Below are 27,548 nucleotides of genomic sequence, written 5' to 3' on the forward strand. Positions count from 1 at the left end.
TGACGGAGTGCACAGTGGTGAGAGGACGAATGCTGTCATCCTGAATCAGAATTTCTTGCTGCCATCGCCAGCACTTTTCCCAACCCATGAGAGCCCACCGCCAGCTAGGCAGACCACCAATTAACCCTGGCAGCTGCCCAGTAGGTTCTTCGGGGTGGGGGAGGTGGGGCGAGGGGTTCTTTTATGGCTGCTCCATGACCCAAGGATGGGTCCCTGGTGGCAATGACTGACCTTACAGCTAAGACACCACTGATATAATATGTCCCCATGCCCCCGATCTGCCAGTCCCTGATTCGCTCAAGAAAAACTTACCTCATCTTTGAGGGTATTGAGGTGGCCTGTTCTTCATGCTGTAGCCTCAGCGCTGATCACCTCTAACTGTCATGCAGCCAAGCTGCCAGCCCTCTGATTGGGCCCACAATTCTGGGCTGTGGGCCACAGCCCTCAATTGAATGGCAGTCCCAGTGGCAGCCTCTTAATTGGCTGTTGCCAGTGACATGTTACACCCAAATGTTGTTTTTGAAAAAATAGTGGGGGCTGCAAGCAGGGAAGAAAGTCCCACAGCCCCAGCAATTTCTTTTGAGGGGGTCTCCCCCCCATCATTTGGATATCATTTTTTTAATTAATATTTTTGTGCCTACCAACAGAATGCAGCAGGTCATCTGCTTCAGAAGTGACCACAGTTCCTGATGGCGTTGCTGAGGCTTCTGAGCTGCCGGAAATGTGATTGGTCTGAAATCTCTTGGGGGTGGGTTGCTGTCAAGAACAGGGCAGCAACTCTGGCGGCAGCCACTTAATTGGTTGCTGCCAGTAAAATTGAAGGGAGGTCCTGCTGGCTGCCCGTGTGTGCCAGCAACCTGCTTCTCCAGCCAACATCGGGCAAAATTCTACCCTTTGTCTTTCTTTGGCCAGGATATTGAGGTCGGCGCATGGCGGGGTGGGCAGGCTGGGAGCCCTGGTGGGCTTCAGTAAAAGCATGAAACCTCATCCACGGGCGGGACGAGGTTTCATGAGGGTTTTTAAAAATTTAATAACTGTTTGATTAAAAGTGATGGACACGTCCCAACTCATGTGACAGGGTCACATGAGGGGACATATCAGGGAGATTTTATCTTTGTACATTGACCATTTTTAAATTTGGCGCTGATCTCCCTGAGGCAGCATTTAGCCTCAGGGGGATGAGTACGCTCTTTCGCATGCATGCACGAAAGAGTGCACTCCCGGCTGAGGGAATCCCCCCCCCCACCCCCCCCCACCCCCCCCCACCGCCCGCACTGGGAGTGCATAGCGCTTCCTGGCGGATGTCATGCTGGGCCGGCCTTAATTGGCCCAGCCATGTGAATTGGCGGCACCTGCATGCGCCCACTCCTGCGCTTTCCCCTCAACAGGGGGAATATTCTTCCCTTTATGCCTGGAGACGTTGGTGGTATCATATCTAGTTTTCCGAAATTCTGCTCTTGGGATCGAAGAGAAAAGCCCTCTGTTTAAAATTGCACATGGAACATTGGAACTCAGGATATAGGAGCAGAACTAGGCCATTCGGCCCCTCGAGCCTGCTCCACCATTCAACTAGATCATGGCTGACCTACCTCAACATTACTTTCACAAAGTATTTCCATATCCCTTTAGATCTTTATTATCTAGAAATCTGTCACTCTCTGTCTTGAATATACTCAATGGCTGAGCTTCCACACTCTTCTCAGGGAGAGAATTCCAAAGTTTCACCACTATCTGAGTGAAAACATTCCTTCTCACCTCAGCACTAAATGGCCTACCTCTTATTCTGAGACTGTGTCCGCTGGTTCTACACCCTGCATTCAGGGTAAACATCCTTTCTGCATCTACCCTGTCGAGCGCTGTAAACATCTGTATGCTTTAATGAGATCACCTCTCATTCTTCTAAACTCTAGAGGATATAGGCCCAGTACTTCAATGTCTCCTCAAAGGCCAATGAAGGGTGCAGGAGGGCATACCAGGAGCAACACCAGGCATACCTTAAAATGAAGCTACAACTCAGGGCTACCTGCGTGTCGAAGAGCATAAGCAGCATGCAATAGACAGAGCTAAGAGATCCCACAACCAATGGATCAGATCTAAGCTCTGCAGTCTTACCACATTCAGTTCTGAATGGTGGTGGACAATTAAACAACTCACTGGAGGAGAAGGCTCCACAAATAGCCCCATCCTCAGTGATGGGGGAGCCCAACACATCAGTGCAAAAGATAAGGCTGAAGCATTTGCAACAATCTTCAGCCAGAAGAGCCGAGTGGATGATCCATCTTGGATTCCCTCCAGAGGTCCCAGCATCACAAGTGCCAGTCTTCAGCCAATTTGATTCACTCCACATGTCAAGAAACAGTTGAAGGCGGTTTATTACCAGTATATTATTCCCAAACCCACGTGCTCTTACTTTGCTTACTAATCTTCTGTGTGGGAACATATAAAAAGCCTTCTGAAAATCCAAACACACCACATCAACTGGTTCCCCCTTATCTATTCTGCTGGTTACATCTTTAAAAAACTCTAACAGGTTTGTCAAATATGATTTCCCTTTCATAAATCCATGTTGTCCCGGTCCCATCCTACCTTTATTTTCCAAGTGTCAGCTTATCACATTCCTTAAAATAGATTCTAGTACTTTTCCTCCTATAATGTCAGACCTAACAGGTCTGTCGTTCCCCATTTTCTTGCTCCCTCCTTTATTAAGTAATGTGGTTACATTTGTAACCTCCCAATCTGCAGGAACTGTTCCAGAATTTTTGGAAGTTGACCACCAATGCATCCATTATCTCTAGAGCCATCTCTTTCAACACTCTGGGATGTAGATCATCAGGTCCAGGGGATTTATCAAACATCAGTGCATTAAATTCTCCAGTACTACTTTTTTACTATTACTAATTTCTTTCCGTGACTCATTTTTGCCAGTCCCTTGGCTCTCTAGTATTCCTGGGAAGTTTTTTGTATCTTCCTCTGTGAAGACAGACACAAAGTACTTGCTTTGTTTCTCTGCCATTTCCTTAGTTCCCATTATAAATCCACCTGTCTCTACCTGTAGTTGGCCCACATTTGTCTGTGCTAATCTTTTCCTTTTTACATAGCTATAAATGTTTTTACTTTCATATTCTATTTTCTCTTTCTTTATCAGTTTCTTGGTCATCCTTTGCTGTATTCTAAAATGCTCCCAATCCCCAGGCTTACTACTTTTTGGCAACTTTATAAGCCTCTTCCTTTGATCTAATACAATTGTTAACTTATTTTGTTAGCCATGGCTTGATCACCTTTCCTACTGGGTTTTTGTGCCTCAAGGGAATGGAAATTTGTTGCAAACCATATATTGGTCTGAAAATGCTAACCATTGCCTGTCTACTGTTATACCTTTTAATGCAGTTTCCCAACCTACTACAGCCAATTTTCCCCTCATACAAGAACACAAGGACACAAGAAATAGGAGCAGGATAAGACCACACGGCCCTTCACACCTGCTTGACATTCAATACGATCATGGCCGATCTTGGGTTTCAAATCCACTTCCCTGCCATTCCCCCTATCCCTTGATTCCCTGAGAGACCAAAAATCTGCCTATCCCAACCTTAAATTCAGTGATACAGCATTCACAACCCTCTGTGACAGGGAATTCCAAAGATTCACAACTCTTTGAGTGAAGTAATTCCCCTCATCTCAGTCCTAAATGATCGGCCCGTTGTCCTGAAATTGTACCCCTGCGTTTTAAATTCCCCGACCAGCGCAAACAATCGTTCAGCATCCACACTATCAAGCCCCTTCAAAAACTTGTATGTTTGAAAGAGATCACCTCTCATTCTTCCAAATCCAGAGAAAATAGACCCAATTTGTTCAGGTTCTCATCATAGGACAAGCTCCTCATCCCAGGGACCAATTTTGTGAACTGTTGCTGTACTGCCTCCAATGTAAGTATATCTTTTCTTAAATGTGGTGACCAAAACTGCACACAGTACTCTAGATGTGGTCTCACCAAATCCCTGTAAAATTGTAGCAAGGCTTCTTTATTCCTGTACTCCAATCCCTTTGCAGTAAAGGCCAACATGCCATTTGTCTTCCTAATTGCTTACTGTATCTGTACGTTAACTTCTTGTTTTCCTTGAATGAGTGCACCCAAGTCTCTTTGAACATCTATACTTACAAGTTTCTCACCTTTTAAAAAAATATTCAGCTCTTCTATTCTTTTGCCAAAGTGAATAACTTCACACTTCCCTATATTATAATTCATCTGCCAACTTGTTGCCCACTCACTTAACCTGACTATATCTCCTTGCAGCCTCTCTGTTTCCTCCCCACAGCTTAACTTTCCACCTAGCTTTGTATCATCAACAAACTTAGATATATTACTCTCTGTCTCTTCATCTATGTCATAAATATAGACTCTAAATAGTTGAGGCCCCAGCTCTGACCCTTGCAGCACTCCACTATTCACTGCCTGCCAACTTGAAAAAGTCCCATTTATGCCCACTCTCTGCTTCTGATCTATAACCAACCCTTGATCCATGGTAATTGTATTCCCTCCAACTCAATGAGCACTTATCTTGCCTGTTACTTTTTGTACGGCACCTCATTGAATACCTTTTGGAATCCAGGTATACTACATCTATTGGTTCCCCTTTATCTACCCTACTAGTTACATCCTCAAATAACTCCAATAAATTTGTTAAACAGGATTTCCCTTTAATAAAACCCTGTTGGATTGTTCTAATCATACTATGCTTTTCTAAGTGCATTGCTAAGATTTCCTTAATAATAGATTCCAGTATTTCCCAATAACTGATGTTAGGCTAAGTGACCAGTAATTCACGGTTTTCTTTCTCCTTCCTTTCTTTAAAAGTAGAATAACATTTGCCAACTTCCAGTCTAATTGGACCATTCCAGGATCTGGTAAATTCTGGAAAATTACAGCCAGGCTATCTCCTTTAGAACCCTACGGTGTACGTCATCAGGCTCTGGGGATTTGTTGCACATTAGTCCCTTAAGTTTCTCCAATACTTTTTCTCTGTTGATATTAATTTCCTCTTTTTAGCCCCTAGTTTACTATCCATTTCTGGAATGAAACTTTTGTGTCTGTCTTCATAGTAGAACACTTATTTTTCCAATGCCTCTGTTATTTCCTCATTCCCAATGATAATTTCTCCTGTCTAACCTTCATAGTTTCCAACACGTAGATTTAAGACCTTAGTCTTGAATTGAACAACATCACCTTCAAACTTAATGTAAAATTCCATGATATAATGGTCATTCTTCCCTAGAAGCTCCTTTACAATGAGATTATTGATTAGCCCTTTCTCGAGTATTGCTGGAAAAAGAGACACGTGAAGCTTTTAGTCTTGTACTCATCAGGACACTTCGCAAGAATATCAATATAAGGGGAAAATAACAATTTATATTGTATGTGAAAAGACTGCTGATTGGTTGGCAAGTACACTGTGGTTGGTAGAGGCATTGCCATGGAGAGTGCACCATAACTGACAGTTAACTGCCAAGCATTGTTTGAAACTTAAGCCAGGCAGCTTGACCCCGATTGGTCAAGGCACTGTCCTGAGGAAGTAAGTCAGTGAATGGTTACCATTTATTTTACCAGAGTCCACTTGCAACTTGTCAACCAATCAGCACTCTCTTCACATACAATATAAATTGTTGCTTTCCCCTTATATTAGCATTCTTGCGAAGTGTCCTGATGAATGCAGACGAAAAGCTTTAACATGTCTCTTTTTTCAGCAATACTCAAGTTCTATACTACTAAATGACTATTAGTCCCTTCTCATTGCACAATATTAGATCTAAAATAGCCCATTCTCTATTTGGTTCTTCAACATATTGTTCTAGAAAACCATCTTGTATACATTCCAGGAATTCGTCCTCCACAGCATTTGTGCTTAGTAGGTTTATCCAGTCTATGTGTAGATTGAAGTCCCCTATGATTACTGTATTATCCTTGTTAGATTTATTGGGAGGTGGTGGCATAGTGGTATTATCACTAGACTAATATTCCAAAAACCCAGGGTAATGTGCTGGGGACACAGGTTCAAATCCCACCATGGGAAATCTGGAATTAAATGTCTCGTAATAGCCATGAAACCATTGCCAATTGTTGTAAAAACCCATCTGATTCACTAATGCTCTTTAGGGAAGGAAATCTGTCATCCTGAACTGGTCTGGCCTACATGTGATTCCAGATCTTAAATGGCCTCTGAACATGGGCAATAAGTGCTGGTCTAGCCAGTGATACCCACATCCCATGAATGAATATAAAAAAAGATGCACTTCTAAATTCCTGATGTATACTGTGTCCTACATTACCACTATTGTTTGGTGGCCTATAAACAACGCCTACCAATGTTTGCTGCCCCTTGCTGTTTCTAAGCTCCACCCAAACTGATTCTTTTTCACTAATGTGCTGATCTCATTGTTTATTAACAGCGCTACACACCTCCTTTTCCTTATTGCCTATCCTTCCTAAACGTCGAATACCCTTGAACATTTAGTTCCCAGCCTTGGTCACATGCAGCTATGACTCCGTAATAGCAATATGATTGTACCTGTTTACTTCCATTTGTGTCAGCAATTTATCCACCTTGTTACAAATGCTGTGTGCGTTCAGATAGAGTGCCTTTAATTCTGTCTTTTTATTATTTTCGCAACCTCTATCCTTATGCGCTGGTGCACTCACAAATTTGTACGCACTGTCCCTTCATGCCATACTCAGGTTATCAATTCCCTTAGTGCCACCTTGCTCTCTTGTCTTGTTCTCTCTAATTTATCACATCTTCCTTCACTTGATCTCTTGCCTCCACTATTTAATTTAAAATCCTCTCTATCACCCTAGTTATATGACTCACCAGAAAACTGGCCCCAGCACGGTTCAGGTGAGGATATTCCCAACAGTACAGTTCTCACTTTCCCCAGAACTGATGCCAGTGTCCTATGAATCAAAACCCATTTCTCCCACACCAATCTTTCAGCCATGCATTTAACTCTCTAACCTTAATTACCCTATGCAATTTGCTCTTGGCTCAGGTAATAATCCAACAATTACTAACTTCGATGTTCTACTTTTTAATTTAGCCCCCAGCTGCTCACACTCCCTAACCAGAACCTCTTTCCTAGTCCCACCTATGTCATTGGTACCTATGTGGACCATGACAACTGGATTCTCCTACTGCAACGTCCTCTCCAATCCAGAGCAGATGTCCCAAACCCTGGCACTGGATAGGCACCAGAACCTTCTGGGCATAATGCTCAGCTGCAGAGAAGCTATCCTCCTGACTATATTGTTCCTTAATACCACTACATTCCTATGAACTCCCCTTGCTTGAATGGCATCCTGTACCAGGTGCCATAGTTCGTTCATTCACCCTGCAACCCCTGCTTTCAACTATACAGGCTGCAAGAACCTCGGACAATTGCAAAAGAGAACCTCACTTCTACTTTCTTGATCTGCCTACCTGCCTCACTCACAGTCACACCCTCCTGTATTTGACCACAGACAAACTCTGACAACCCTATCCTAAAGGGTGTGACCGCTTCCTGGACAGTGTCCAGGTAATTTTCCCCGTCCCTGATGTGTCACAGTTTCTGCAGATTGACCTCCAGCTCAATAACTCTGAGCCGAAGATCCTCCAGCCGCAGACATTTGCTGTGGATGTGTTTGGTCTGAATCATCCATGAGGTTTCCATGAGTTCCAACATTCTGCAGCCACCACACATCACTTGTCCAACCATTTTTGTAGCACTGAATTAATTAATTATTTGACTAATTAATTGAAATTAATGTCTCTAGTCCTGCCTATGCTTATATTCTTATTATTTCAATAAATATTCGACTTATCCAATTGAAATTCCCTAGTTATGATAAATAGAAAATATTCAACAGCCAATCTAATATCTTTTAGTACGATTAGTAAACCTTGCTATTACTAATAAAACCTTAAAATTAACTGGGTTTTGGAAGATAAATGAGAAAAATACTCACCAACCAATCATCTACCTGTTTTCCTGCGATGTTATGCTTTGATTTTTCTCAGAACACAGTCGGTCTCTGTGGTTGCATTTGACTGGATTGGATAGCTCTTTCAGGTGCTGCTGTCTGTCTCCAGGTCCTCCTCTCTCACGCTCCTTCAGGTGCTGCTGCTTGCTTCCAGGTCCTCCTCCCTCCCACTCTTTCAAGTGCTGTTGTCTGTCTCCGGGTCCTCCTCCCTCCCACTCTTTTCTCTGGGGGCAATCTTAACCTGCCCCACCTGTCTGAAAACTGTCAGCATCAGGTGCAATGCCTGATCCTGCTTTCCAACTCTCCTGATTTTAGTGTGTTTCGTGTCTCCATTCAATTTTCTCCAGTCCTCTTTGGAATGTACTGCTGCATGCTGGGTATAGTTTCACAGGTACTAGCTGTATTTAGTAGCTTGCCCAAGTGGCGGTTTTCCGAGAGTGAATTTAAACAGCGTCAGCATATAATATATATATACACATGCACACAGGTCTAGCAGGAAACTCTGCAGAGTGATTAGGATTTCAGACCCTAACTCAGTTTTCTTCTTTCTCAGCCCAGGTCTGCTGAAACTATTGTGGAAATCCTACTCTTGGCTTGGCTAAGATCATATAATTCAGTACAGATTAGATATCAGACCAACCCCTTTTGGTCTTTATCATGCAATGCCACACTTGACAGCCTACTTACCACTGAGGTACCAAGGGAATTATCTTTCTGAAAATATTTTATTGTTTGGTGAGAATGTAATCATATCTAACATTACAAAAAAAAATTGAGACAGAAAAGGTAATACTTTTGCAGAAACATCGCTGTTTTCTTACCAGATTGTGTGTGCATTACATCAGTGGTGTTTCTGAATCCATCAAATGCAAACTGGTAAAGTCTCCAATGTTTTTGATGAACAATTTCAACTGGATCGTGCTTCCAGCGGTACATAATTTCATTTTTCGGGTACCCATCTGCAAATGAAATTTATGAGACATAGAAAAGCAACAAGACATTAACTCATGCTGACTTCAAAAGTCTACTTCAAAAGCAAATGCCTTATGCACAGGACAGATTAGTCTGGATTCCCTGCTTGTGTTTTGTAGGCTCCCGGGCATAAGTCAAATGAAGTGCAGTGGGAGATACCTTGGGATCTATTCCACCAGCAAAATAATCATCCCAGCCACTTCTAGCACTTTAACTAGGAGTGATACCATTCTTTGCTCCAATTCTGATCGCAAACAATTTAAGAAAGGAAAATCTGTTCCTCATTGGCTATGCCAGGGACTGCTGGCTGAATAGGTCAATGGCAGGCCACAAAGGCCTTATGCAGCCATTCACTAGCTGTTCCCAGGTAAAGTTATTTAAATGATGCTGATTACCCTCTTGACATTCAGTTGAGATCAGGGACAATTCAGTGTGACCTGCCACACCGCACCTCAGCCAGCTTTAAGGCTGAGTGGAAGGCTATTGTAATTAAACAGAAATTGGCTTTCCTTAATTCTGTGGGGCTCAGCCCTATCTACTACCAAAGTTACAGAACCCTGATGGAAAGTTACAGGTAATCCTTTCATTTGATAAAATTTCAGGGCCACTGCCAAAAGATGCAGATGATCCTAAACAATTGTAGCTTACTCCTGTTCTGGTGATGTAATGCACAAGTACAAATTATATCAAAACCTGGACTGGTGTTACTTGGAAGTAAGGTTATCATGATAAAAATGACATAAGTCTCTCTTCTCCCATGAAGAGCAAAATAAAAGCTTGCCTGCATTTTGGATTGCAGTCACATCTTGAAGGGAATGTAGCTTCAATATGACTTGTTTGTTCCTTGTGAGGCACATTCCCATGTGCTGCCAGACTACGCACCTATGTAACTTAGGGGAAATGTTGGTCCTGAGTGAATACTTTAAGATATTTTCAATCTAACTTCCATTGGCCATAGGTGGTTACAGCAAAACCCGAAGTTAGAGCAAAAGGAGTGTTTTGGGGCATAACAGAAAGCACCTATAAACAGATCATGGATTCAGCATTCTCTTTATTGAGACACATTAAGAACCAAGTGGGAAATGGAAATGAAATAAAAACAGAAAGTGCTGCAAAAACTCAGCAGGTTTGGCAGCATCTGTAGAAAGAGAAACAGAGTTAACATTCGGAGCTCTGAAGGACTTATTGGGAAATGAAAATGTCGGGCATGTGCACTGGAAAAGGCTGATTTCTATGGCTAGGGTGGTACTTCAATGTTGAAGAAACCTGGGGGGTTTCTGTTTGAATTGGATACATGACATAGCTCACTAGAGACCAAAAGTATATCAATGCACAGGGATGGAAATTCTGCATGGGTTCCATAAGTCTCCTGCTGTAAATATGATGGGAGACCAACAGGACTCCCAGAGAAATGGTGGAAACTGGGTTGAAACAAGTGGCCACTGTTTCCAGGAGTTTATGATTTCATTTGTAATGGACCTCTTACAAGGCACGTGGTGAACTGTCGGGGGAGATTACTGGGACCAAGGACTCCATGAGGCAGTAATTCCTATCTCAGTTCTACAGGGGATATGGTAAAAGATTAGCAGGATCTCCAATTTGTTATAAAGAACCCTTGATACTTGTTAACTTTCTACATCTACATACACTGGTCATCTGATTAATCTGAAAAACCCCCTGAAAGTAAGCTTGAAGTTTAACAATCCAAAGCTTTCCCTTTTCCCAACATCAAAAGTCTAGGAAGCCCTAGAAATACAAACAATGCAATGCCCCAAAACACTCCTTTTACAGCCACCCTTCAGAGCAAACACTTTCTTACCCAGCTCTGAAGTCCATCACCCCCCTTGTTGGTATCTTCCTCCTTCCCGATAATTGAAAAGTTAGATTGTTCCCTGTCCACATGACCATGATCATCCCATTTCATTTGACCTTTTGAGCAATTTGGTCCAAGCCTCCCCTAACTGAGTATGATTTCAAGGATTAGATGAGAAAGTAGGTGTTGCTAATCAATGCACTACCCCAAAAATACCCTACCCCCCAAGCAAACTCAACCAGTATTTGCCTAGGGCAAGAATAGTAGGACAATGAATTTCTGGCCCCTCAGATACCAAGCTTCAGCTCACCATAACTCCCCACAGAGACATGTTTTGTGTCCACAGCAGGGTGAAGGTATAATGTACAGTTGCCCCCTCCACTCAATCCACCACACTGATCAGCAGATATTTCCTTGTCTGAGGGGGAAACAGCTTTAGCTAGCCTCTACATGTTGTTGGAGTGGAATTGGAGAACTGAAGGTTTGGTTCACCATACCTCAGACCTCCTACCTTTGCTCTCTTGTTCTTCCCCTCTTCTCTCCCTGCTATTTTCCGCATACACACTACCCCTTTACTCTGCTCGCCTCTCGTCTCCGATGATGAGCTGTAAAGCTGGATAATAATTAGACATAACACAACTATTTAATTGTGAACACAGCCACTCAGGAAGGAAATTCAGCTCCAAGCGAGAGACAGAGTCAGGGATTTCCTATTAGTTCAAGATGAAAATGTTTTCAGATTTTCTATTAGTTGTTGACCACATGTAGAATGTTTAAGATAGGCAGTAGTTAGAATGAGCTGTAAGGAGTTGATTCAAATATTCAGTTAAATCTAGTAATTTTATGCAACTTCAGATCCCTGGAGACATTTTGCTGTATTACAATTTTTTTCTAGAATGAAGTAAGTGATCTGACACCTGAGCAATGAGCTGCATTTAAAGACAAGATAGTTCAAGTGCAGTCTAGGGCAAACAAATCCAGTGCTTCCTGGACAATGGGAGAGATAGAGATTAAGATAAAGCAGTAAAAGTGTGCTTGTAGCAGATGTTAGGTGGATAATACAAGTGAGAACCTGGCAGAATATAGAATGTTCAGAGGAGAATTGAAAAAACAAATAAGAGAAGCAAAGACAGAGTATGAGAAGACTGTTGATATGGTGTACATGGACTTCCATTAGAAACTTGACAAAGTGCTACACAACTGACTTGTGGGCAAAGTTACAACTCATGGGATAAAAAGGGCAGTAGCAACATGGATACGAAATTAGTTGAGTGACAAGAAGCAGTGAAGTGGTGAACAGTTGTTTTTTGGGCCGGAGGAAGGTTCATAGTGGAGTTCCCCAGGGATTAGTGTTAGGACCCCTGCTCTTCCTGACATGTATTAATGACCTAGGTCTTGGTGCACAGAGCGCAATTTCAAAATTCTTGGATGATACGAAAATTGCAAGAATTGCGAATCATGAGGAGGCGACTATAGAACTTCAAAAGGACAAAGGGCAGAATTTTACGCCTTGCAGGCGGGCGCGCGTCCGACCCGACCAGGCGTAAAATCGTGCGAGATGACTTCGGGAGAGCGCTCTGACGTCATCCCGCACACGCGCAATCTTCAGGTCGGCGGGCACATGCGGGTGTCAGAGCCACACTCACCATCAGTTAAAAGGCCAATTAGGGCCATTAAAAACACATTGATCCCGATTTTACATTGCCTGCACGATTTCGCACTCATCACACAGGCAAAATGGGCAGGCGGGCAGCCCACTTCTTGCAAAACCTCATCCAAGGGCAAGACAAAAAGGGTCAGCAGCATTGCCAGTGTAGGTAGTGAGGAGTTTAGGAGATAGTTTGCTGCTGGTTGCTATTGGAACTTGACAGCTTCGTCTCCGTTCTGAACATCATTCTTAGCATTTCAAGGCTTTATTTCAGGACTCATTGGTGTCTCCAAGGTCCCCAGCCAATTTAGACCTTGTGGACCCTTCCAGGTATCAGACAGCATCTGTTAACCTGGTAATCGGGATTGTGGTCTCCTCTGGAGGCACTTCCTCTGAGGAGGAAGAGAGGGGCAGAGAGGGGAGAGGAAGCCAGGTGTCCCTAAGCAGATTCCAGGGGAGTGACCAGTGGGAGGAGAGGTGCAGGCACAAGGGGGCGCAGGACCAGTAGGTAGTCCAAGGCGGAACAGGCCGCAGAAGATGCCAGTATCCTGCTGCCAGGGTTTACAGGTGGCGATGCAGCTACCTCAATATGTCTGAGGTGCAGTGCCAAAGGAGGCTCCGCCTCTACAGGGGACTGTGATCTCCATCTGTCAGATGATTGGGCCTGAGATCAGCTCCATCTGTGTGATGGAAACCCCATGCTAATGGCCCTGAAGGTCACAGTGGCCCTCAACTTCTATGCCTCCGGCTCTTTCCAGGGGTCAGTGGGGGATCTGTGTGGAGTCTCCCAATCAGTTGTCCACAGTTGTGCCAAGCTGGTGACAGAAGCTCTGTTCAGACGGGTAATGACATTTATTTATTTTCGTACGAACGAGGCCAGTCAAGCTGAGTGAGCCAGAAGATTACTGGGCAGCGATTGCTGGGTTCCCCTGCATCCAGGGTGTAACCGACTGTCCAGCAAGGCACCAGCGGATCAGCCGGGTGCCTTGGTCAACAGGAAGGGCTTCTACTCGATGAACATCCAATTAGTTTGTGACCGCAAGATGTGATTCTGTACAAGTCTGTGCAAGGTATCCTGGAAGCTTCCATGACACTTATATCCTCAGACACTCCCAGGTGCCGAGGCTCTTCAGTGCTCCAGCACGACTGGATGGATGGCTGCTGGGTGACAAGGGATATCTGTTCAAAAGGTGACTTATGACCCCTCTCTGCCACCCAAGAACAGAGGCAGAGCAGCATTATAGTAAGAGTAATGCTTCCACATGGACGGTGATAGAGAGGACCATTGTTCTTCTGAAAATGCACTTTCAATGACTGGATTGTTCTGGGGGAGCACTACAATACCCCCCAGAGCGGGTGTGACTGATAGTGGTTACATGCTGCGCTCTCCACAATCTGGCACTGGCAAGGGGGGAATCCACTGGAGGAAGAGGATATTGAGGCAGCTCCACAGGCCACAGAGGATGAGTCCAGTAGTGAGTCAGAAGAGGAGCAGGGTGAGGAGAATGCTGAGGGTGTGGAGGCAGACCTCTTTATCCTTCAGGGAGGCAGGGACGCCTTGATCCAATGCTCGTTCAGCTAGGCTGCCAAAGATCTGCTTCCACCTCATGCCAGGGCTGCCGCCTCCATCCAGGATGCCTGAAATGACCCTTTCATTTGAGCCCAAGGTCCACTCGGTGCCTGTGCAATAAACTTTAGAGCCACTCACACCCAACATTACATACTGGCGTACCCTGCAGCAAAAATAAATTGAAGTATACTCAGGCCATTACGACAAAAGTAAAATTTATATAATTTTCACGCTCAAAATAAATTAACATGACCATCTCTGATGTTCATTTCCACACCACTAAGCATATAAACAAAACATTACAGAACAGAAGATCACCCGTGAATAATCCCTCTTGTGCTCATGGTGCCTTAAACTTACGTTTACAAGTGCTTTATCTTGGTGCCTCCCCCTCGCTGGCAGCGGCATTGGAGACAGCCGCTGACTCTGCTGTCTTGTTTGCCCTGATGACCTTGCGAGTCGTTCTCTGGCAAGTGGAGCCTGTGCTGAACTTGCCTGGGAGGGACTGGCCAGTGCCAGAGCTGGTCCAATCATTGCAGCCTCAGCAGATGCCACGGTCACTGGCAGAGGGGCAAAAGAGCTGTTGCCAACATCCAGAGTGCCCTGAGAGGAGCCCACAGAGATGATAAGCAGCTTGTGTGTCAACGTGAGATCGCTCTGGACCTCCCTGCTCACTATTGATGGACGCGCACCCAGCTGCAATACTGGGTGCCTCATCCATCTCCCACACTGGCACTGACCACCTGAGTTCATTGCCTGTGTGAGGGCTTGCAGGTCCGAGCACAACCCAGGAATCCCTGATTCTGTCCCTGGAGCTGTATCTCCATGAGAGTCACTGCTCTCTCAATGGAGGAGGCAGTGTGCTCGACCTTCAGGGTCAACGCAGTGCTTATGCTCCGCATGGACTTCTCACAACAGAGACCATGGCACGCATACCCTCATGGATCTCCGCCAGATCCTCCCGCACATCCCGCTGGACATCCAGCATCTGCCGCCTAATGGACAAACTCCAGAGGCTCATCATCTGCCTTCAATTCAGCATTGTCCTGGACTCCAGCAGTCCTCTAACCGCCAGCGCCTTAGGCTCTCTCTATCTCCACCTGAACTTCAAGCGAGTGTGAAGTGCCCTCACCGCTGTGCATTGACATTCTAGCTGAAGGTCTAACACCCACAAAGGTGCTGGTATCTGTGCTGGTGCCTGCTTCAGAGAGCAGGTGTGACGCAGGTGTAGCTGAACCCCAGCGGTCCTCTGGCATCAGGGGTGGCTCTTCAGGGTCCTGCGAATGAGTGCGAGCTGGCGACTCTAAGGGAGAACAACAACATGTCATTAGTTTAAGTCATCACACTGTCACTGTGTATGCCAGGCACCCTGGTGAGTCAATGTATATCTGCATCATGGTGCCAACGTCTTTCAATGATCAATGGGGACTCCAGTTTTGAGGCTCCCATCAATTAAGAGACTACACAAGAATGTTTGCACAATCCGAAACTCTCACCTCTGTGCACTGCGCTCTTACCTTCATCTGAAACCCCAGCTTCTCCACGAGTGGCTGAATGAGGTGCATGGCGGCTCTGCAGCTCCAAGGCGGCCTGCTTAAATCTGGTCAACATTAAGAGGCTTGGGGGGCCTCCGTTTGTCCGTGACCTCTCAATGTAGCTATAGCTTGTCTTCTCCTGAATGGACAGAGGAACATTGATTAGTCCACTCTCTACCTGCAGCTCCATGCAGCCTGGCCAACCCCACCTGAGGAACACCTCGCAGAGAACATCTGAGTCGTGACCCTCGAGTCGCAAGGCACTCAGTCCACGCAGCCAGGGCTCACCCCCTTGGCCAGCTCCAGTGTCGTTGACAGTTGGCACTCAGACTTTAACACCCCTGAACTCCACAGGGAGGGGGGATGGCCACCCCTTAACACTTCACCGCACTGATCCATGCCAACACGTTACTCACCCTTCCCAAGCGAAGCAGGTCATTGAACCTTTTGCAACACTGCACCCATGTGCACCGCACAACATCGTGGCTGCCACCTCCTCCTCTGGTGTGGTGGCCTCCTCCTTCCATCTCTGAGGATGAGGGTGTTCTTCCTGGCAGCCATGTCCTCCAAGAGGACCACGAGGCACTCATCCGAAAATTGGGTGGGCGGGGAGGGGGGAGGTGCCATGCCCACCCAACCTGCCCTTCCCCCTGGTATCTCCAGCCGCAGTTGAGGCCATAGCTTCAGTCTCCAGGTTGCAGAATATTATTCTTCCCTGGCAGCCTTCAAGGTGCTGCCTCTGCTGTTTCCAAACCTCCCGCCGGGTCACCATTGGACCTGGCGCCTGACAGGTCAGTGCCCATTGTCCGGCCCTTCCCAATCATTGGGAAGAAGCGTTTCAAACTGGGCGGGCCTTAATTGGCCAGCCAGTGTGAAATGGCGGTCGTGGGCCGATTGTGGTCGGGGTCCTGTTTCCTGATTGCTCCTGGGCCTCCCAATCACACGTGCCCGCCAAGGGCCATAGACATGTTGGTAAAACATGTTGGCAAACAAGTGACCGATGAAATTTAATGCCGAGAAGTGTGCAGTAATTCATGTTGGTGGGAAGGACACAGAGAAACAATGACCGTAATTTTCCAGCCCCACTCATGTCGGGCGTCATGGCAGACTGGGAGGGTGGATTAAGGCAATATGGTGAGGAGGCCAAAAATCATTTTCACGCTGTCATGAAACCAGTTTTCGATCATCCTCTTCACCTGTCAATGGGGCGGGGGTGGGCGGCGGGACCATCTTTCCCGCTGCCACACATTGGGAACCTAATTTCAATCCTTTAGCATCTCATCATAAGTCTTGCTATCCAGAATCATCCCCCCAACGCTGGATTATCCGGGTCATGCCAACATGATGGCACGCCAATGTGTTTCACAACTGTACCTAAACGATGATGGTATTTTAGATTAGTACGTCGAGGAACCCACTAGGGAACAGATGACTTGCACAGGCCCACATGTGCCCCCGCACACACCTTGGGATACCCCCTTTACCCAGTACAGCCCTTTCCCTGCAGCCTCTTCCCTTGCCTGGGGCCACTTCTCCCCCTTCCCCAAGCAAACCCTAACCCTGCAGCCATTGAAAAACCACCCCTACCTTATGGCTAGTCTGGTAGGTAGAGACCTACCCATGAGGCCTGCTCTTGAGCTCCCCTAAAAGTGATGTGGTGCTATCTGTGAAGCCTGGTGCTGATGACCGCGAGTGCTGCCCAAAGCAAGGTAAGCAAACAAACCTCGAAGTTGCAAGGGAAGTGCAGCTTGTCAGATGCACGTCACTTACGTACAGTTATGAAACATGTCAGCATGCAATCACAGCGTGTACCCAGATAATCCAGTGTGGGGATATGATTCCAGCGAACAGGGCTTTTAATGAGATGCAGAAGTATTGAAATTAGATTCCCAATGTGTGGCAGCAGGAACGCAGCACGCCATTGATGAGTGAGCGGATGATCGCAAACTGGTTTCATGATGGCGTAAAACCGATTTTTAGGCTTCTTGCCATATTATCTGCTCACACCCGCCATGATGCCCGCTGCCAAAGGGAGCGGACGATTCCGCCCTAGATGAATTGCTCCTTAAGAGGACCAGTGCAGGCACAATGAGCCAAAAGACTTCCTTCTGTGCTGTAACCATTCTATGATTCTGTATTTCCTAAAACTAAATGCAAATTATATATTTAGCCTCCAAGAATCAAGAATTGATAACAGTCGTCTTAACACAAAAATGATGAAAGTATTTTGTTCACATTATTCATTGGGAAAAAAAAATAATAAATTGTTTTCAAGTAACTGAAAGGATTTGTTTAAATATCTGTATTAAATAACCAGAGAGAGAGCTTTGCTCACACTATTCTAAAACAATTTTATTTTATTCACACTATAGTGCACTTTGGGCATTACTAGATTAGATAGGATACTTTGTCACAAGCATGTGACCAGTGAGAAGGAAGCTAACATGTTAAGACAATAATGCTGAATTTGACTGATGGCGCTTTGAAAGATCACTGCATACTACAAGGCTGCACTGCACTATCAAATTTATTTGGGCCATTACGTACTAAAGATAATGGCCCATCGATTACTTGATGCACCTACCTAGTAATTTGCTGTTATTACAGCATTATTTATATCCCAAATTATTTTGTATTAGAAGCAAAGGTGTACATTATGCAACACTTACAACTCGAGAATGCCAGAGGGCAGGAATGATGATCCATAGGAAAGTCATGGAGCTGAAGGTAACATTCAGCATTGATGGTTAACCTAATGTGGCAAATAAAAAGGAAACAAACAAAATGAACAACTTTGTCCAATCAAAGTTAATGCCAATTTTAATGATTTGAAATACACATTAATGCAAATGTTATTTCGTTAAATTGACTGGTATTGTGGTGATGTTTAATTCAGAATTTCCCAAGAAGAATGCAATCTGTATTACAGGAATTTTAAAACAGTGACCATTGTTATAAAACAGCCATCTTGTACACACAATGAATGGAGCCTCATGAATATATTAGGTTTATATAGCTTGTATAGAATGAAAAGGTATTATAGATAAATAACAATAGGGTTGTTAATAACAATTTATAGGGTTGGATTTTACAGTTTTCGGCAGGAGGAGGGAGGTGGAAAGGAGAGTGCACAGTCTGCTTGCTCCCACCCCCGCTGTCTCAGCTCAGTGAATCAAGCATCAGACGGCCAATTAGCGGCCACCCTGTGGGAAGGTGGTCAATTAGCAGCGCAAAGTGCGGGCTCTTCGCCCAATCATGAGTGTTACAACCGCAACAGATGTTATTCGCGAAGCAAGCCAAATCCCAGAGGGAAACTTATCTTATTGATCATAACTTTTTTCTTGTATTTTGAAAATGAGGGGGAGACTACTTATCTCAGAGCATAGAATCCCATGTACCTGGATTTTAAAATTAAAAGATTTATTAACAAGAAGGAAAACACGTTAACACATAAGATTATAATTACATAGTTAAAACAGACTTACAAAACATTTCCCCAACAAGCTCACTTGGCCAGAACACACAAGCAATTTACTTGGCAACAGCTCCTTTTTAGATTTTTAACCATAAAAATCCAGCAATATTACCTAAGGCAAAACTGCTTTCAATTTAGAAAGGTATACAATGCAACTTCTCATTCTCTTCCACTCTGTTGTGGAAATCCAAAGGAAGTTCAGGAACAGACTGCTTTCTGAAAACAAAGACTTCTCTAACTCGAAACTGGATGCCTGCTTCAAATTCATAATTTTTCTCAGCACAGAGCTGGTCTCAGGACATCTCACCCACACAGTCAATACAACTTAACTAAACATCTTTCCTTAAATATCCTGTTCCCCATTCATCTTAGACTCCATTGTCCTAAGCACTTCTTTGAACTCAATTTTTCCTAAATATAAAAATCATTCATGTTGCTATTGCCTCCACTTTCAGGTAAAATAAAATTGAATAATCTTCCCTAGTTTACTTATGAAAATGTTGTAAGCTGTAAACATCCCTTGTCACTTCTGAACTCTCTTTTGAAATTTAATAGCTGAAAAGCCAAGTCCCTACATATCACCTAATGCAAATTTTAAAACTCAACTGATTTACTTGTATATTCAACTTCACCATAACCTCTCATTACAAATGCATGCATCTATAACCTTTACCTTTCGTCTCTTTTTCCCACAGACAAATTGTCTTTACTAATCTTCCTCGAGTTTAATTCCACACACACGCACGCACGCACATAAGCATGCACGCACACATGCACATGCACACATACACGCACGTGCGCGAATACCACCATATTCCCAAAAATATAATGAATCCATCTAGGCCGGGCCACCATGCATAGGTGGGTTATGGCATGAAGAGAACTTCTGTCACAGCTACAAATTTAAAGCCCCCCCACCCCCGGCTCTCAATCTTTACTTTTTACTCAAGGCAGGATCAAAAAAGTTAATAAATTAAGTCCACAAACATACAGATGCTGCCACCTTCATCAGCAGATTCTGCCGCTTTAGGCAGCCATGGCCACATGGGCAGGCCTTTTCTTCCATCTTCATGCAGCCTCGTCACACCTGCTATAAAGCAGTCCCAAACGTTTTCCCATCCGATGGGAGGCAGGCAGGCTTCTGATTTCAGCACCTGCTCGCCTTCCGTAATATCTGAAACTGGCGTGATGATGTCGTATTGCTGTCCCGAAGTCACCACACCATAGTTTACATTTGTGTGGAGAGGGGGAGGGTGGGGGTGGGGGTAGAGGTGGGGGTAGGGATGGGCCTGATTTTCAGCTGTAAAATCCAGCCCATCAGAGCCCCCTTCCAGTAGGTTAGGGAGCTGCAGAAAACTCATTAAGCCCCAAAAAGGATTGAAATTAGGCGATACCAGGGTACAGCTGGAGAACCTGATCAATGCTCCATAACAGGAGGCCACAACTGTTCAATAAAAAAAAAACAACTGACACCTCCATCTGGCCCCCTTACCATTCCCACCTGAGTTATCTTGACTCACGTCCTTTCCAAATTTGCTGGCACCCAAAAATTTGGCTCTGGAGCTGCCTGCACATCACAAACGACACTGAAGCACCAAAATATTTTTCAAATGCCTGGCTACATGTTTTCAGATGAGGTCACCTCATTCCAATGCAGGTGTATGGAGTCTGAAATGTGCTAGCATCTGCAGAAGTCTCAAGAAGCAAAAGATTACACAATTAATGGGAGGATGCTCAGAGGTTTGAAGGATGCGAGAGATCTCCGAGTGACTGTCCACAGATCCCTGAAGGTAGCAGGACAGGTTGATAAGGTGGTTGAGAAGGTACAGGGAATCCTTTTATTTATTAGCCGAGGCAAAGAATATAAGGGCAGGAAGGATGTGATTGTTTTAGAGAGGGTACAGAGGAGATTTACAAAGATGTTGCCAAGATGGGAAAATTACAGCTATGAGGAAAGATTGGATAGACTGGGGTTGTTCTCCTTGGAACAGAGGAGGCTGAGGAGAAATTTGATGTAAAAACTTGTGAGGAGCCTGGATAGAGTGGACGGGAAGGTTTTGTTTACTTTAGCAGAGAGGTCAGTGACAAGAGGCATAGATTTAAAGTGATTGGTCGAAAGAATAGAGGGGGGATGAGGAAAGATTTTTTCACCCAGAGAGTTGTGGGGGTCTGGAACTCACTGCCTGAAAGGGTAATAGAGGCAGAAACCCTCAACTCATTTAAAAGGTACCTGGAAAGTGGGCTAGGCTGGGTGGCTCGTTTTTCAGCCGGCACAGACATGATGGGCCAAATGGTTTCTTTCCGTGCCATAACCTTCCTGGAGAGGATTTTCCCCTCCTCAGGTGGGCACGTCGGGCTGGCCAGGGAATGGCCGCGAAACTGACCACCACCCACGATCGGGCCCCAACCGTGACCATTAATTGGCCAGCCAGCGTGAAACACGGGCTGAGAACCTCACTGCTGCCGGGGTGGGGGTGGAAGGAGTGCTGAAGGAGTGCGCATGTGCAGGGGTGCACTCATTGAAAGCTCCATGATGGCACAGAGCTGCCTCAGGCAGCTGAAGGTTTTTAGAAACAAAATTAACGATGTTAAAAATACGGAAAAAATGTCCGCACAGCAGACTCACGCACCTTTATATGGTGATATTAAAATCCTGCACAAACATTTTTATTTTTTTGTTTAATTACAGAAACTTCATCCCGCGTGCGGATGAGGTTTTGCAAAAAATGCAAAGGCCGCTTAGCCTACTCGCCCACCTGTCAACCATAAGGTTGGACCGGAAGCAAAAAATTCAACTTAATTACCAGCCTAATGGCTTTAATAGGCCTCTTAATTGTCGGCGGGTGCGCTGCCAACTCTCGCATGTGCTTGACGACCGAAATATTGCACAAGTGCGGGAACAACATTGGGACGCTCGTCCGACGCTGTCACGCACTATTTCACACTCGGGCATGTCGGGCGCGCGCCCGCACGCCGAACTGAAAGTTCTGCCCCCTATGATTCTATATTTATTGAAGAAGAAAGGTTTTCCTCGTGTCTTCAAACATCTTAAATATTCATGTACCTCTCTATATGATTCTAGCCACAGGAGAGTTTTTCCCCAAATAACCATTGGCTACACTTTGACCAAAGGTGGTATTAAAGGTGTTATTTAAATGCACTTCACTTCTGCGGTCCTCTCTGGTGCCACTGTAGACCCAGTTCCATTTTCACATCAACTTGGTGGCTATCTTTGCGTAGTGATAGTTCCTCCTAATCTCTTTCTAGACCTCTAGGATGTCTATGTCAGTGTTGATGAACTCATGAATACATGTCCAAGCAGGGTTACACTGAACTTAATTTATGGGTCACACTCTGAGCCACAAAAGTTCATCCTGCTTTTCACGGAACCAGTCTTGATGTGCTGCCAGAGTAGGGTCAATTAAATAGGATTGGAAAGAAGTGCAATCGATCATTGCTTAGGTATTCTAATTTCCTCACTGCACAAAGTTCACTGCCTATCTGAAAATACATGTGATCAAGCACTTCATTAAAATCCTTAATAAATGCAAAAATGAAAAATGGATCATTGGTGCTGATTGGCCAGGTTCTATTGAATTTGTGATGCACAATTTCATACAAGGATACCTGCCAGTTTGACTGGCTAGCTGCTACTCATGAGCAGAAATGGGTGAACGTATTTCTAAAGTAAAAAAATCATGTAAAAATTTTACCTAACACATGCAATAATTACGGCATTCAGGAAAATAATGAACACTTCCTGTTAGATGTCATTGGCTTGTGGATTTACAGGCATGCTGATAACAGACTCGCTGCATTTAAAAACTAAGCCAATGTCTGATCATCAACAAGAATTGAAGTCATTTGTAAAGGACCACAGAGTTTTGTGTACCAGTTGCAATTTTCTCTTAATTATTACTGAAACCCTTATATCAAGTTTTGTACTTTATAGGTACAATTTTTAGAGCTTTATTGTTCATTCCATAAGGATTCCAGGATTGGAATTGGGATGAAACCTCTCACGTTAATTCCCCAGTCAATGACACTTAATAAAAGAAACCTTTAGCTTGAACATGAATGCTTAAAGTAATACTGTGGCAAGCATTTTAGTGCATAAATAGATTATCAGTATATTTGTAAAACCATAAGCCAATTGACTGCTAACAGATTCTGCATGACTCCCAATAGACACCAGTTTACAACCACAATGACTTAGAATTTTTAAAAACCCTGAGCTTTGGTGTCAATTCTGAGTTCTTCATTTTATCTGGAAGGAGATGGAACTGCAGCATTCCCAGTTAATTGGTCGATCCACCACAATTAAACATTTCATCCAACAGTCTTACCTTAGCGTATACAGTATTTTTCCATCATTCCCAATTCTTAGCAATCGATTGGGAGTTGTTATCCAGTGAGCATCCGATTTTCTTGAGTTTCGGAAAAAAGTGTCTGGGATCCAGATTTTGCCGACCATGTTACTATTTAGCAGGAGAACCTTCATTGTACCATTAAATTTAAGTCTGCTATCATACCAAGACTGTGCAAAAAATATGTCAATGGTATATTCCTGAAAAGAAATCAAATATTTACATCATATATACCAGACACTTCAACCTTTCTATGATCAAACCTTGAACTGCATTTGCTTTGAACAATCTATAAATAAGTCACATCATTTTCATGTGTTTTGCAATTTCCCAAATTTCCACAAATTAATAACTTCAGCATTTTAATAAAATGCCATGGACAAGTCTTCTACACAGAATTGTTTTCAGCATTGAACCTAACTTGAAAGTAATATCAAGACCAAAATGTTCTGAGCAACAAACCTGATACTTAGCTTGTTTTAAAACAATTCAACCAATAAATGGAACTTAAGAGCATTCCAAAGGGGTTTTAAAAACCCTTTATTGAGTTTCATGAATGCAAATAAGAAGTGCAAAGGCAAACCTTAATGTTCTCTTCAGAAACATGGGAAACATTGAACATGATCAAATGATTGAACAGGATCAACTTCTAGTCTAACATTTGTGAATTAATGTTAGTGTATGAGGTAGCTTGTAGTAAAATAAGACTGCTATATAAATCTGGTGCACCAAGAGGCACAACGGATTTGTAAATGTGTCCTGTTAGATTGTGGATCACTTGCGAGGCTGTGAACATGTAAAGCAGGGATTTTCAACACATTTTCTGTATATTAGCACTCTATAATTTCACCTAGCTTTGATGGCAACAAAAAATGTCTCACATAGATCCTGACTTCCTATTCTATTTCTCTCCCTGTTCATTAACTAGTTTCTAAATTTGACCCTGCAAAAAGCATGAGAGGTTTATGAAGGTCAGGACGATATGTTTTATGTAAATTATTAATGCTTTTTATGCTAATTGATGTGCTTTTCAGACCATTTTCGGGATTGCGCATCCACTTCTCAATAGGCAGTAGGTTAAAAATCTCTGATCTATAAATGTTTAAACATTTAAACAAATGAAAGTGTACACGGATGGCTGCAGCACAGTCTGCTTAAACAGTTGTGTCTACTACAGCCAAGCCCCAGAGATGCCTGTCAGTTTTCAGGGGTTGGAGTGGCTGCAGCTGAGCTTTAACAACATCCCCTGTAATTATTTCTAATGTCTCCAGGACTTTGCAGTTGGTCTGAACTCAATGTCTGAATAATAACAGAAACAGCCATGCATTTCAATGAACAGCAACAATGCTATTATTGGGTGCAAAGATTGTATTACATTTCAATCTACTGATGCGATATTTCCACAGGGTAATACAATAGAAAGACAATACAACAGAAAGAAAGTATAGTGCAATATACTAAGCCAAAGCAATGTACAATTCTCTTAGGAGATTTAATGGTCTTCAGGTCCCTATCATCCATTACAGTTAATCTATATTTTATAAGTAAATATAACTTCTGAGGGGTTCTAGCAGTCATGCAAAGTTTCTAATAATGTGCATTTTTTTTCCAAATCATGTAATAAATCACTGATAATGATCACATATGGATTGCTGCTGGTTTTTCACCATTTTTATTAATTAAGTAGACAAGGCCTATAATCCCTCAAATGAAGAAGATCTAATTGAAGCATGCAACTTTCTTAAAAGGCTTGACAGGGTAGATGCTGGGGAATGTTTCCCCTGGTTGGGAAACCTAGAATGAGGAACCACAGTCTCAGAGTAAGGGGTCAGCTATTTAAGACTGACCTGAGGAGAAAGTTCTTCACTAAAATACTATGAACCTTTGGAATATGTTACCCTAGAGAGCAGTGGATGTTCAGTCATTCAAGACTGAAGTCAATAAATTTTGGATGCTGTGGGAATCAAGGGATATGGGGATAGGGCAGGAAGATGGGATTAGGGTATAAGGATAGCCATACTGAATGGTGGAGCAGACTTGAAGGATCTAATGGCCTACTACTTCTATTTTTTATGTTCTTAATTATTGAAAGTTTCACTGGCAAGAAGTGGCATCATTTAATGATACCTTTTGGACATCATCACAGGGCTATGATAGGCAAACAAGGAGAAAAGGCTTACTGAACACTTGCTGCTGAATGTGAAGATTTTTTCGAAACAATATTGTACAATAGTAAATGGTGGAGGAATTGATTATTTTAATCATAGTGCTGTTTGAACCAGTTTTTCTCAGAGTTTGCATGATAGTACTTTGAAAAATAAAAATTGAGTGGTGATGAAGTACACAGGAGCAGAGTTGCTCTACCACTGTAATAACACGTAAGCTCAATCATCAGTGTTGTTCAGTTTCTGATCTCTTCTGCACCATTGCAGAAGCGTTGAACGTAGGACAAACATGTCTTTGGGCGGTGGTTAGATCAAAAACTGAGTCACATCAAAACACAATCTTATAATTCTTCTAGCGGTTGCAACAGAACAATTTTGGGAAAAGACCTGGGATCGCAGAGAAACTGAATACAAAAAATGTTGTGAAACACTCACTGGTAGCTACTAGGAGCCAGGTCATGCAATTGAAAACAACAGTTCTCAGACCATGCTAAGGATAGTGAAAACCTGAAGTCCCACAGTACAATGTTTATCCTTGGCACTGTCCTTAATATCCTTACTCTTAGCCTAGACAGCCTTGGATATGCTTATTTTAATAAATAAAAGGTTTTATTGCAGGATAATGAGTGTGTGACTAAAAGATTTGTACTGATCAATGGTGAAGAGTATAAAAGTCGGTTGATCAACCTGGGACAAAACACAATATTGTTGGGATTTCGTCTTGCTTTTATAACACAGCCATATTCCAGGAGGATAATCATGAGTGGATCTTCTTGTGCCCACCATCCTACAGCAAAGAAGAATGGCTATGGGGGTTGGGAAACCACGCCAGACATTTTTTTTTTCTTTCCATAAGGTCTGAGAACAATTTAGATCTTACATTTAAGTTGGCAAATGGCATATATTAATGAATTGAATGCTCTTTTTCTCCAAATTAAATGGGATGTTTCTGTAGATTGAAAGATTCAAAATAATCCAAAAAGGTATTTAAAATGGCATATTATGGACTTCCACGGAATATATACAACAGAAGTGTCATATTTTACAAATGTTAGGACAGGTTCTTAAATAAAGAGACCAAATTTTGACATTACATCAGGGAATAATGAGGAAATTATTAACGTCACAAAACATGCTTTGCCTCATAATTTCCTCTTATCTGAAAATAAATCAAATGCCCTTTTTTATCTTTATGACCCTCTAACAGATGTCAGGAATGCACACAGTACTGCAAAAAAAAAACCAAAATGTATCCCTTAACAATGAACAAAAAGCTAAGGAGCCTTTAAACAATATAAATGACAAAAATTGAAAAATCATTGATGATCAGATTCAGAAAGGCCATTTTTCTGATATCTTTTCAGCTTGAGCTTTTTGGCTTGTCTGAGAATATGAACACTGTGTCCAACACGTAAGATGCTACATGCTTTAGATAAAGTGAGATTATTCCTGTACAATTACAGTACAGGATGTATATGGAGATAAAATGAGAGCTATAGTTACCTAGATATATTCAGTCAAATGAAGAGATAAATGTTTGCAAGGGTAGCAAGTAAACCTGTGAAAACTGCTGGGTTCTACAAATGGAATGACACATCCATGATGACAAAGAGATTGTTTTGCAGGAAGGAATTTTCACAGGAGAAATTAACATGTCCCAACCCACATTGCTTGGCTCAATTACTGCACTCTTGCCTTTGAACAAAAAAGTAATAGATTTCAATTTCTACTCTGGAACATGAGCACAAATTGATTTGTTCTGACGACTGGTCATTGACTTAAAATGTGATCTCAATTCTCTCTACACAGATGTTACCTCATCTACTAAGTATTCCCAGCATTTTCTGTTTGCATTCAGATTTCAGGGTGACGACAGCAGACATCCTTCCCTAAATGACATCAGTGAGCCAGATGAGTTGCTCCAACAATCGATAATGTCATTGTCAGCATTACTAAGACCAGCTTTTTATTAAATTCCACCAGCTGCCATGG

The 27,548-nt window shown here is 43.3% G+C and overlaps 1 protein-coding gene across 2 annotated transcripts in view; it reads right to left on the reverse strand.

Annotated features, from left to right (window-relative positions):
* The window catches only part of LOC144688357 (gamma-aminobutyric acid receptor subunit gamma-1-like), a 71,191-nt gene extending 47,693 nt beyond the window's left edge, over positions 1–23,498 (reverse strand). For both annotated transcript variants that reach the window (XM_078554939.1, XM_078554856.1), the window contains exons 1-3: positions 23,371–23,498; positions 18,219–18,301; positions 8,833–8,970 (exon numbers count right to left, since the gene is read on the reverse strand). In XM_078554939.1, the coding sequence (XP_078411065.1) occupies positions 8,833–8,970; positions 18,219–18,301; positions 23,371–23,498 (349 nt within the window). The remainder of the gene's footprint in view (positions 1–8,832; positions 8,971–18,218; positions 18,302–23,370) is intronic.
* Positions 23,499–27,548: the final 4,050 nt, after the last annotated feature.

This window comes from Cetorhinus maximus, chromosome 1 (assembly GCF_964194155.1).
Source record: "Cetorhinus maximus chromosome 1, sCetMax3.hap1.1, whole genome shotgun sequence".
Lineage (NCBI taxonomy): Eukaryota > Metazoa > Chordata > Chondrichthyes > Lamniformes > Cetorhinidae > Cetorhinus > Cetorhinus maximus.